Source organism: Sorex araneus, chromosome 6, assembly GCF_027595985.1.
Source record: "Sorex araneus isolate mSorAra2 chromosome 6, mSorAra2.pri, whole genome shotgun sequence".
Lineage (NCBI taxonomy): Eukaryota > Metazoa > Chordata > Mammalia > Eulipotyphla > Soricidae > Sorex > Sorex araneus.
In genome coordinates, this window is record NC_073307.1 from 152,331,184 (window position 1) to 152,344,119 (window position 12,936).

The window sequence follows — 12,936 nt, forward strand, 5'->3', positions numbered from 1 at the left end:
TACTACAATCAAAATATATTACTTATATAGTGTTTAATATTCCAAAATGAAATAATATTATTATCAGTGAGCCCCAATCCCCTCAAAATCATTTTAATATCATCAGAAATTTATATAATTTGCTTTACTAAAAATATAGTTAACATGGGCTCTGTACATTATAGTCTTTAAAATCAACTATGCTTCCAGGCAGTAAATCAAGAAATAAACTACAAATTATATTTAAAATTATTAGATGACAAATTTCTACTTTTTTAAACTAAAACTACCAGGAACAATATAAATTCATATTTACCTTTCTCATTAGATGTGGTGCTATATATCTCATTATTTGAGCTTAAATACTTTGTTTATTGTAGGTGAAGTTATTTGCTTTATTAAAGTCACCTTTAATGCAGTCTATTCTTTTTAAACAAGAAGGTAATTTGAAAATAGTTGTCTCTTCCTCAGGGATTTCTAATGGAATGTGTCCTTTTGAAATTTTCTGATTTGTTGTTTCTTGCCTTGGCAAGATAGCTATTGCTCTACCTGCAAGCAGATCTGTTTATCCCCCCCCATGGAATTCAACGCATGGAATTTTAATGCATGCGAAAAGGAAGGTTGAAGAGTAGAATGGAGAATCGTCCAGTTTGCACACTTTCATTACTTACCTAGATTCCAATAGATGGAAATTTAGCATGAAGTCTGTGTTCCTGAAAAACCTAATCAGTAAATGTATTTCAATGAGACTTTCCTAAAAAGGTTCTCCAATTTCTAATATGAGTCTGGTCTAGTATTAACATTGTAGTAAAGCTCCGACGAATAATGATACCTTTATGGACAAATTTAACATAGTATTGATTTCTTAATAAGTGTAAGCAATGTGATGAACATATTCAATGTAATTCAACAATTAAATTTCATCCCAGCTAATGTTTAATAAGTGAAAATATTTTTCTTTTGTCAGAAAACATATCATGATTTTTTGCAATTTATTTCTTACCATTAAGTGTGAATCATTCCAAACCATACTTCTGATGAGTTGAGAATCTGGCATAAACCATCTATGGGAAATGGTGAGAAATGGGCCAAGAAAACAATCTATGAGTTCTAGACTTCAATTCTAGGACAGTTTTTTGTCAATAATTAGATCAAGTTATTTCTCATTATAAAAATAAGAAAACTCTTAATATCATTTAGGAAATAGTGTTTTCTAGGTTCTTATGGTTAGTAAGTGAAACCACTTATGAGACTATGCCTGATAATAGAAATTGACTAATAAAATTAATTCCAGGTGTCTGGAGCGCTATGTGCAAGAGAGCATAGATGAGTGAGAAGCAAGAGATGTAAATACCTGAGCTGGGACCAGATACGAAGAGGCATCAATAGAGTAAAAAAGAGCAAGGTTGGAATTGTCGGACAGGTTCATGTATATGGAGGCTAAGTCAAAAACAAATTCTGGAGCATCAAGGTTAGCACAATCGAATGGTGTGCAGAGAGTGCTCTTCTGATGCCCTAGCACAGAAATACAGAAATCAGAGGATGCAAGTGAGAGTTTTTGTGTGCAGGAAGTTGTACCACATGCCAAGATTATAACTATATTTTCACTTGAATCAATAAATAAAACTAATATGCACAGAATTATGTAGTGACATAATACTACAAAATGGCTATGTGCAAAATATTCTACGGTATACTAGTAAGAATCATTTGATTATCTCTCATTTAATAGCCACCATTGTAAATATTACCATCTGTTTCTTTCTTAGATTATTTGAGGCCTCTGATACGTGGTTTTTTGCACTCTAAGGCATTACCACCTGAGCCGTTCCTTTTGTTCATTTAAATTATAAGCAATTTTCAAATTTACTGCTTAGCTATATATTTACATAATATGTTTTAACTACATAGAGATAGAAAGAGATAAAGGAAATCAAATTTTTGTGTTAATCCAGGAATATTTCAATTAATATGATGCTTTCTCAGTCAATCCATCTTACAGCAAATTGCAAGTTTTCATTTTTTCTTTTATTTGTGTAATATAAAATTTGAGACACTAATTACAACTGTCATACACTTAACATATTTATAACTGTAAGAATTAGGAGATGATAAGCCTGGAAAACTTTGTTTGGATAAGAACAATCTCTCAATGTTTTAGGATGATAATGTTATGAGATTTTTTATTACATTAGGTACCAATCTCTTCTGCAACATTATTAATATATAATATGTTGTTAAATTCTAGGATAATGATTAAATGGCTTAGAAAGGAAACTCTCTTGTGCTGAATTTCACTTTAGCATCCATATATAGATAAAAATGTAGCACCTGTACTTCTGTGGAATGTATTTAACTTGTTAAAATTTTCCAAGTGTACAGTTCAGATATATTTTGTTATATTTTGTAAAATTTTTCTGGCAAATTATTAATTTGTAGAATAAAAATAGAAAACTACTATTTCCATGCAATAAAATTTTATCAAACTTGCTTTTATTATGAAGACAAACTTTGTAAATGGCCTTTGTGGGAAGAGAAAGGCAACCTCACTCTGAAACTATTGAAGTATCATCCAAGGCGAATGGCTACAGAAAGTTCACACATTGTAGTTTTTTCTTAAGTGTACATTTTGATGATGAATGCATTGAAGTCACTAAGTTAACAGAACAGAGAACTTAAATATTCCAACTGTCTCATGAAGTTATAGACCAAATTTTCCACTTATCGAGGCAGGAGATGTTAGGGAATGAGAATATACAGACAAATAGATACTTGAAAACTGGGGGAAGGGATTAAGTACTAGAGAATAATTCCTGTCATTGTCTCCATATATAAGAGTTTCTAAATGGAAATCATGAAATAATAAAAAAAAATTGTGTGGAACCATTTAGGTGTAGTACATCTCAAGTTTATTTTCATGTCATTTAATGTTCTCTTGTAGTAATTGGTGACAAAAATAGTGAAAATAAACCTGGAATGATCCTTGAAACTCCTCCAAGCCCAACTAATAAATCAACAATAAAAGGGCTTGAGAAATAAAGAAAAAAGAAAATTCTCAAGTTATTTCCCAAACCAAGAAAATTAGGCTACTACATGTGTAATTATGTGAATTTATAATGATAATATACTTTTGAATGTTAGCAAAAGTGAAGTCCTATCCCATAATCTAAACAGTATCTCTATTTAGATGAGCAAAGTCTTAATGGTCCATATACCTAAGCATTCCATTTGTGAATGAAAAATATAATTAATATATAAAGAGTATAAAGAGGTGTTCTTCATACAATTAATATTTTTACTATGCCCTTCAATAAAGTTTAATAATGACCATCACATAAGTTTAGGTATAAACTGCAATAGTAAAATTATTTTATGAGAATTATGCATGAAATCATAAAATAAGTACCCTACCATTTATCTGTTGAACACAGAATACTGAATGAGGAAATGTATTGTAACAAAAGGTGTCCTAAGATCATCCTTGACCCCAGAGTTTAGAGAGGAGACAGACAGAGAAGTAAAGAAATTGGTGGGAGAAAAAGAGAACAGAAGAAATGGTTTAACAGGTATCAGGGCTTCAGAATGAGTGAAGGTCATTGCCACATGAGATTAAAGATTAAAGTGGCAATCACTGGAACTTTGTGATGTGCCTGTCAACTTGAAAGTAGGGATAGAATGAGGGTTGGAATGGGCAGGGAATCTGGGAACATTGGTGGAGGAAAATTGTTACCGATGGAGGGATTGGTATTGAATTATTATAGACTTACAACACAACAATCAGGAACTTTGTAAATTGTGGCTCTTTAATCACTTTCACTTGTCATTCCGTTGATATTCGATTTGCTTAAGCAGGCACCAGTAATGTCTCCATTTGTCCCTGTCGTGGTAGTGTAGCCCAATGATATCTGCTAGCACCAGGAACAGGAAGAGCCTCAAACCGTTCATTCAGGGTTTTGATGAAGAAGGCTGACCATCTCCTTGGTGGGTGGCTATGCAGTCTTTTGATGTCCCATGGAATCCAGTTGGTAACAGCTCTAGTCCAGCAGTCATCTCTGAATCGCATTACATGTCAGCCCATCGGATTTTTGATGTTTTGGCAAATGAGACAGTGTCCCTGATTCTTGACCATTGATGGAGGTCGGAACTCCGGATTCCTTCTCTCACTTGAGTGAGACATGATATTCCTAGCATAGCTCTTTCTACTCCTCTTTGGGATATCCAAATAGCATTCTCATCCTATTTTTGTAGGGCCCAGGTCTCTGAGGCGTACGTTAGTGCAGGAAGAATGGTTGAATCGAAAAGATGTGCCAGGAGCCAGAGGTTCTTCGTCCTCTTCACCACTTCTTTGACACTCTTGAAGGCATTCCACGCTGCTCTCTTGCTCCTGTGCAGTTCTGGTGCCAAGTCGTTCCTCATGTTGAGTTCTCGACCCAGGTACACATAGCTGCTGCATTCAGAGATGTTCGCTCCATTGACAGCAAATGGAGAGTCAGGGACTAGTTTGTTTTTCATGAGCATCATTTTGTTGAGTTTCAGCTGCAATCCAACCTTTCCACACTCATGGTCAAAGTTGGCCAGCATTTGTTCCCCTTGGCTAATGTTTGGTGTTATGAGAATGATGTCATCATCGAAGCAGAGGTGCTGTAGTTGCCGACAGTCTATCTTTACTCCCATTCCTTCTAATTCCAGTCATCTCATGATGTTCTCAAGGGTGGCACTGAAGAGTTTCGGTGAAATGGTATTGCCCTGCCGAACAACTTGTAGACAATAACAGCACGCAAATTGAATGATAGTTGCTAATGTCATGGAAAACCAGGAGGACCATTCTGTTGTACAAGAAGGTAGACATCCATGACATCAAGATCCTCTGTGAACTGCATTATGGATTCACCACCAGGATCTCACCATTCTACAAGAAACTGATCATTGTCGTATTTTAAGAGCGGGGTTTGGCAGGGCGAACAACAACAATGGCATGTAGGATTTCGGAAGGGAATATGTCGGGAACAACATATCCATCCTGCAGAATTTGGTATGTGGGCAGGTAGACAAGACAGTCAAAGAGATCCGAGTAGTAGTAGTGAAAAATCCTCTCCATTGCCTTTCTGGAAGATGTGATAGACCCATCTGGACGTTGGAGGGCAGTCATCTTGCTCTTGTAGTTGGTGAAAGGCAGGCGAGCGTTGCTAATACTTTTTCTGGCTTCTCCAAAATCGGCCAACACTGCTGCTCTACTATCTTAAGGGTCTTCCTTTATCGCTTCTCTGCACAGCTTTGCGAGCTGGGACATTAGCTTGTGGTTGCCTGAGGCTTGCGTCAGACCATGTTGACGAATGAGCTCAAGAGTTTCCAACTACACGCTTTTGTGGCTTTCTCACTTTCGGCATTCTTTGCGCAGTCATGGAGGTGCTGAACCAGCTGATCGTATTCCTTGTCGCTGTTGTCAAGTATGGCATCTTCCCATGTTACCACAATAGTGCCAAAGAGCTCCCAGTTGGTGGTCATTTTGGGAGTTCCCTTTTCAAACTTCAACTTTGCAGACCTTTCTCCCCACTCTGTGAAGTAGAATTTTGCACGAAGGAGATGGTGGTCCAATCTCGTTTGAAATTTTGGAACAACAACATCAGTCAGCAAAACCTTCGATTGATTATAGTGTGGTCAATTTTATTGTGGAACTGTCCACCGGGAGACTCCCATGTCCAGCGTTTAGATTGGGTCTTCTGTAGCTTTGAGTTATCATGGATGGTCTTGGTCGACATGATGAATTCAGACAGTCTCTCACCCTGATTGTTCCATTCAAGGCCATGGGTCCCAATGTGGAGTTCTTCGGGCGACCTTCTCGGTCCTATTTTGACATTAAAATCACTAATAGTGATCTTGTAGAAGATGTGGTCTTCTTTATAGAACCTACCCAGTTCCATGTAGAACTTCTCAATTTCTTCTTCATTGTAGTGGATGTTGGTGTGTAGACGACGAAAATAGAAACTGCCGGCAGTGATCTACATCTATGCAAGCATAATCATCCGATTAGGGTTGTTAGGCATTCAAATGAATCAATGCTCATGGCCAAGTTTGTGTTGACAAGGACACTGACACTCCCAATGTCTCTGTTGTCACATGTTCCGAGGAACAGTTCTTCTCCAGTGTAGAAAATGGTGTGATCGTGATGTGATTGATGTCTTCTCATCTCGGTCAGAACAATGACTGATTGTCATACTTGATCTTCTGTGCTTGCACCATCAGGTCCTCGATGGATGCTTCCAATGCCAGAATACATGCATTGAAAGTACAGACAGTCATTTTCGTCTTTCTCTATTTTGGTAGTCTAGTTTGTCCCCGAGATTTTTTTTCAGCCTCTCCTTGCTCATCTTTTTTAATGCTGCCATACTGGGGGCTCTTTCAGTGTCAAGTGAATGAGGCCCATTGTTGTTACTATTTTTGGCATATCGAATATTTAATATATTCGATATGTCTCTTTAATAAAAATAAATACAATCAAAAATATCGAAGACAAAAATCAAAGAGATATACTAGGATTAGTGAAAAGGTTTAACACCTTTATTTTATTTATTAAATGTTTATTTAATCTATTAAATGTTTCATAATCACAAGCTGCTTGAATTTTCCCTTCAAAAAATTTTAAAATGTCTTATTGATCTGAAAATACAGTAAACTGAGTAAGCACTTACTTTGTACACAGCCCACCTGTGTTGAACCCCCGTACCACTTATAGTCTCCTGAGCCCCACCAGGAGACTGAGCACAGAGCCAGGAGTGTGCCCTCATCACTGCCAGATGTGACACAATCAAAAGGAACAAAAGGTCAGACAAATAATCACAATTAAAAATAGATCCAATAAATGTGCATTTGAAAACCTTTTTTTTAAATTATGCCTAAAATGTCATCACTTTGATTTTAGACTTTTAAAACTTTCCAAACCCTTTCTATGCCAGATGAATATGTAAGCTATGTACCCCAGGAATTATTATCATAAAAAACAGGACTTCATAATTTACTATTTGTGAATTGGAGAGAATATGATGAGAACTTCCAAACAAAATCATAACTATTAACTCCAGTAGCGCCAGACTAAAAATTGACCTGTGTAACTTTCTTTGCTTCATTTAGAAAATAAATCTTAAAATCTGACATTCAGGAGTTCTTTGGGTTATATATCTAAGTACTCTGTCACCAGTCACTGTAAAGAATATAATTTTTTGGTTGTGTTTTGTGGCAGGGGCAAACTTTGCTAATCTTTGTAGTTACTCCTGGCTCTGCACTCAAAAATTCCTCCAAGGACTCTTCTGGGTCTTGGGGGTCCATATGTTACACCAGAGATTGAAACAGTGTTGGCCACATGCAATGCAAATGCCTTACCCACTGTATTATCGCTCCAGGACCAGGACTATTATTTTTTAAACCAATCTCCATATATTTTTAAATTTTCCTCATGTAACTTCTTTCTTCTTTATTTCTTTTGAGAATCTTCTTGATGTGTAGACTCTAGATTTCCTTACCTAATTCATTGTGAGTCTCCAGATGCACAAAGAACAAAATAAACTAATCCTATATTTAACATTATTGTCTTGAAATTTTATTCTTTAACAGAATTTAATGAAAAGGTAACTAAATGGTCAATTCATCCTCTGGGTAAATATGAAATTAAAAGTCAGATATCTTGGTCTGGTAAAGTAGTTTAACAGGTAAGTTACTTGCCTCACACATGGCCAACCTTCATTTAATTTCCAACATCCCATATGGTAGCTCTAGCCCCACAGGACACATCTCTGAGCACGGACAGAAGTGATTCTTTAGAATATCAAATATGATCATAACACCAGGAAAAGCATGTATCCGAACTCTTGATATTATTCTCTTTATGAAATACCCTTAACCTTTATGAAATCAGGAAAAGAGAATTCAGAACCACCTCTCTCTCTCTCTCTCTCTTTCTTCCTTTCTCACTCTCTCTCTCAAACAACAACGACAAAAATCACAATCCCTGTTATAACTACCAGATGATCATTAGGACAGTATTCCATGGGAATCATAGTTATACAATACTTACAATAAATAAAACTAGAGATGAAAGGAATAGGTGCAGAAATACTTCCCTAAATCAAATGTATATAAAACTAATAAGATCCCATCATGCTACATGATAGTATCTGTGTACAAGGTAATAAAGAAAAGTGTAACCATCTCAATAAAACAGGAGAAAAACATCTTCTATGCATTCACAGAACGAAAACTTTAAAAATTCCAAAGTTGTCAAAAATAAAACCAATTGCTTACATGTTATGCAATATTGCATTACTTTAATGTATATAAAATGGGGCCAAGTGATGCTCAGAGGTTATTTCTGGCTCTATAGTCAGGAAAAACTACCTAAAATAAAACTCAGGGGACGATATTTGGTACTGTGATCAAATAAGGTTGGCCTCATGCAGAACAAGATCTCTAAACACTACTAGTGATCCAGCCCCAACATGTTAAATATGTTTATGGAAGTTACTGATTTAAGAATCTGAAATTGGGAGACATGTAGTTGTTTATGATTTTGTGGAAAGATGAAAATCTTTATGCAATAACAATTCAGAGGTTTCATTTTTTTCAAAGACCTTCTAAAGGGTTAGAGCCATGGAAAACAATGCATTTGTGCAGAGGTGTAAACTCATGTAATCCTGATATCATTTGCTTTAGCAAAAGCCATTAGGGACAAAATTAATATGAAACACAATCTTTACTGGATTTTTTCTAGTGGATATTATCCAACATAGGAGCATAATAGATAAAATAATATGCTCCCAATATGCATCCTATTATTTTATATTTTTATTGTCATGGGATCCATACCTACATGTTATGGCATGTGGTGCTCAAAATAGAACCCAGAACTTTGCACATACATAGCATGTACTCTTTCACTTCAGCCATAAAATTGACCCCCACCCAAATGAATTGGAGCTCTATAATTGCCATATTTTGCATGGCTATAGTATGCAATACAAATTTATCCATTAATGCATGTAATCCACATCTCAACAGACATTATGTAATATGACTGAGAGTCTGTGATAGAATAAAAACCGTAAGTAAAATCTTAAGTAGATAATTGTTTTGTTATCTACATTTATACCCAGTACTCCATAACAGATTGACTTATGAATCAGTTTTTAAAGATATGAGAACTATATTATTAATTTATCCATCAACCAAGATTATTTGGGAGACATGGAGCATTAAAAATGGATCAAACATGTGGACCATAATGAGCAGAGAAAACAAAAGAATTAAAAGTATTTGAAAGTGGGCCAGAGAGACAGCAGAGGGGAGCAGCTATCTCCCAGTACAGTCCTGGTACTGCATATGTTCCCCAAGCAGGCTGTGTCCTACAATCCCACATTGTAAACCACAAGGTAAATCATTGACTTTCCTAAGAGGAAGTGTTTGTTGCATTATTAAACGAGAAACAGAATAAATAGCTACTACTGGGCCCATGACATTACTTTTTCAGAAATAATTTTCTCAGTGCTGCAATCACCTCCTTATTCCGGAGGCTGTATATCAGAGGATTAAACATTGGCGTCACGGTGGTATAGAAAAGAGACAGCAATTTATCAGTGCCTGGAGACTGCATAGACTTTGGCTGTAGATATGTGATACTAGCGGATCCAAAGAATAAAAGAACAACCATCAAATGGGAAGAACAGGTGGAGAAAGCTTTGGCCCTGCCTGTGGCTGTTGGTAGCCTCAGAATGGTGCCAATGATTTTGCTGTAGGAGGCAAGGATCAGCATGAAAGGGATGACCACAAAGACCAGAGCTGCTATATAGAGAGTCACCTCCTGGAGAAAAGTGTTTCCACAGGCGAGCTTGAGAACAGGAAGGAGGTCACAGAAGTAATGCTTAATTTCCTTCGACTTGCAGAAGTGCAGAGAGAACATTTTACATGTTTGCCATACCTGCAGTGGGATTACACCGGTCCAGGATCCAACAGCTAACAGGACACATACTTTGTGGTTCATGACAAGAGGGTAGTGCAAAGGGTTACAAATGGCCACGTAGCGGTCATAGGACATGACAGCCAGGAGGAAACACTCCGTGGATCCCAGTGACACGAAAAAATACATTTGAATGGCACATTCCACTCTCGAAATGCCTCGATCCTTCGTCAATAGATCCTTTAGCATCCTGGGGAGAGTGACTGTCACATAGCAGATTTCTAATGAAGAAAAATTGCCCAGGAAAAAATACATAGGTTTCCGCAGTGCAGGGTCAAACTTGGTTATGATTATTATGAGGCCATTTCCAAATAAGACAATCATGTAAATGATGATGAAAAGACCAAATAATAATACTTGGAGGTTTGGAAGATCAGAAAATCCCTGGAAGACAAATTCTGTCACTGTGGAAGTGTTGCCTTCTGCCTTCATCTCTTCATACTTCATATCTAGGAAGGAGTTAATCAGAAAAGAAGTCAATTCACTTTTCAGGGTTTTAACTTCTTAGAATAGCACACAATGTTTCCTATTCTTCTATGCAACACTTAAGATTCATATAAATTTTATTGTATTATGCTTACTTTTTCATTAATATTAAAAACAACAAGAAAAACCTGTCAATAATTTTACATATTTGTTGTCCTATTTGTTGCATATGAAGTGTTAAAAAAAAGTTTGTGATTTATCAAACTTTTAAATATTTTAATATGAAGTTTTGTTCATTTATACCTTGTACTTATTTCGGTAAATTCTTAGATCAAATTCAAATTTAATTATTCTACTTATACAGAATTTAAATGTTTACAGACCTGCAGTCAGTTTTAAAATGATAGTTTTAAAATAATAACTATCATGAAGTGTTTTCAAAGATTGGTTTCTCTTTGAAGTTGTGCTTGTTTTAACCATTTAATTTTAAATTAGTGAAAATTAAATATCATATATGCATTAATTTTGAACTGTCTTTCAGTGTAATATTTCTGGTTGTTCAATGTTATATCAGTGGTCATAATGTTGTACTTGATTGGTTGTGGGTTGGAAAGTGTCTCTGTAACAACCTTCTCATCAACAGCCCTGGCGAGTAAGAGCCAGGTTCATCCAGTTATTTACTTTCACAAAAGCAATTCAAAACACATCAACTCCTTTCACATGCTTATTCATACTCAGCCAATGAGTGAGACATAGTCATAATTATTCTAGTGGTTTCCATGTAAAACCAAATCCTCAGTTATTGTTTTTGTATTGTAGACATACATTTTTATGCACCCAGGTTTTTCTTCCCACATGAGTTTATGCCCATGAGCAGAGATATGTGACTGCTTGTGTTTAATAAATTGAATATGAGTCATATGAATTGTTTCTCTGTAATAGTAAATAAGATGTAGAAACATTTTTACTTCAAATTAATGTTTTTGTAAAATCCTTCCTTTCTCTATGTCTCAATAAAAATTACCTCCCCTCTTTCCCTTTCTAAATATATATATGTACACATATACATACATACATATATATACATATATCTACATATACATACATACATATATGTACATATATCTATCTAAAGTACCCCAATTTTTTTCTCCTATGCTTTTTCTATTTACCTTTTACTGCTGTACTTTAAGGAATTTAACTTTTTTGAATTTTCTTTCAGAAAGAGCATATACCTTTTTTCGTACAGGCTACATAACTTATATATTGATCATTAATGAAAAACCAACAGCACTTGGTGCAAAGACGAAAAACGGTAACTATAGTCTAAAAATGTTCTCTGTGACAAAATATGGCTTCCAGCAATAAAATACTCAACAGAAGCAGGGCAGGAACAGCAACCCAGCAAAACTTTGGCATACTGAGAATCTGGTGCCTAGTCAATTAAAGATTATTTAATAGGTTTAAACTGTCTATAGTATTCTAGTGTGCATATTAAACTCTAAAAAGTTAAAATAATTCTTAAAATACTTCTCTGATTTTACAGTTTTCATAAAAGTGTTTGATGACTTTGAATGATAAAATGCAACTCAGTATCTAAGATAGTCAGCTAGTGGCCAATAGTTGATTTTAAAACAAATCTTATATTGTCTCATATCAAAAACTGTATCATATAGACAATAAATACTGCTGTTTTGCTACACCATCAATATATTTTATGCTGCTGAATAATTCAATATATAAAAGAACATTTGGTCAATAGCTAACTTCTATTTTTCTATGCATTAGTACACGTATGTAGACTTCTTTGTGTTGTAATCCCACATTTAATCAGCTAACCATTATCCTCAGAAACTGGCTTTTTGTATTTTTACTGGTATTACTTTTTGTGTAAGCTCATTTGTTATTCTCTTATATCTTTCCTACAACATTTCTTACACTATACGGATGTTCATTGGAAAAGCAAAGAAATTAAAGACCAAAATATAGCCCCCTCCCAAAAAAGCAATGATATTACAATATATGTATATACATATATCAAACATTTAATAGATCTGTTGCAATCGTTTCTTTCCACCTTCACCATATATTTTTCAAATGGAGAGCAAGTATATGAATATTCAGTGGACTATTCCATAATAAATGTGAAGGCAATCTCAAACAAGATCTTACTAGCACCAATTTGTATCCAAAAATGCCTTTGCTTTTAATCTGCTATCACAATTTAAAAAATTGATAAATTTCTTTCACTTGTAAATTAGCAGCTGGTTTCTTTTCATGTTGGAAACTTTTGGAAGTTCTCTATCCTAAAGTCTGTTTCAAATATAAGAATAAACCAAGATTCAGTCCTTTACAATTTTTAGCAAATGGCTATCTTTTGTTGATGTTAAAATATATTTGTTAATTAAATTTTATCTGGACAGGAAGAATTAATGCTTACCTGATTAGATTGGGGACAAATATAATTTTCCTTCATTAATTGAGTAAAAACCAATAAAATGAGAGAATGAAACGTATTTTGTTCTAAA

At 35.0% G+C, this 12,936-nt stretch overlaps 1 protein-coding gene across 1 annotated transcript; it reads right to left on the minus strand.

The window, feature by feature from the left end:
- Window positions 1-9,484: 9,484 nt before the first annotated feature.
- Window positions 9,485-10,435, minus strand: LOC101542020 (olfactory receptor 10AG1-like). The gene has a single exon (XM_004622142.2). The coding sequence runs from the start codon at window positions 10,427-10,429 to the stop codon at window positions 9,485-9,487; it is 945 nt and encodes a 314-aa protein (XP_004622199.2). The 5' UTR covers window positions 10,430-10,435.
- Window positions 10,436-12,936: the final 2,501 nt, after the last annotated feature.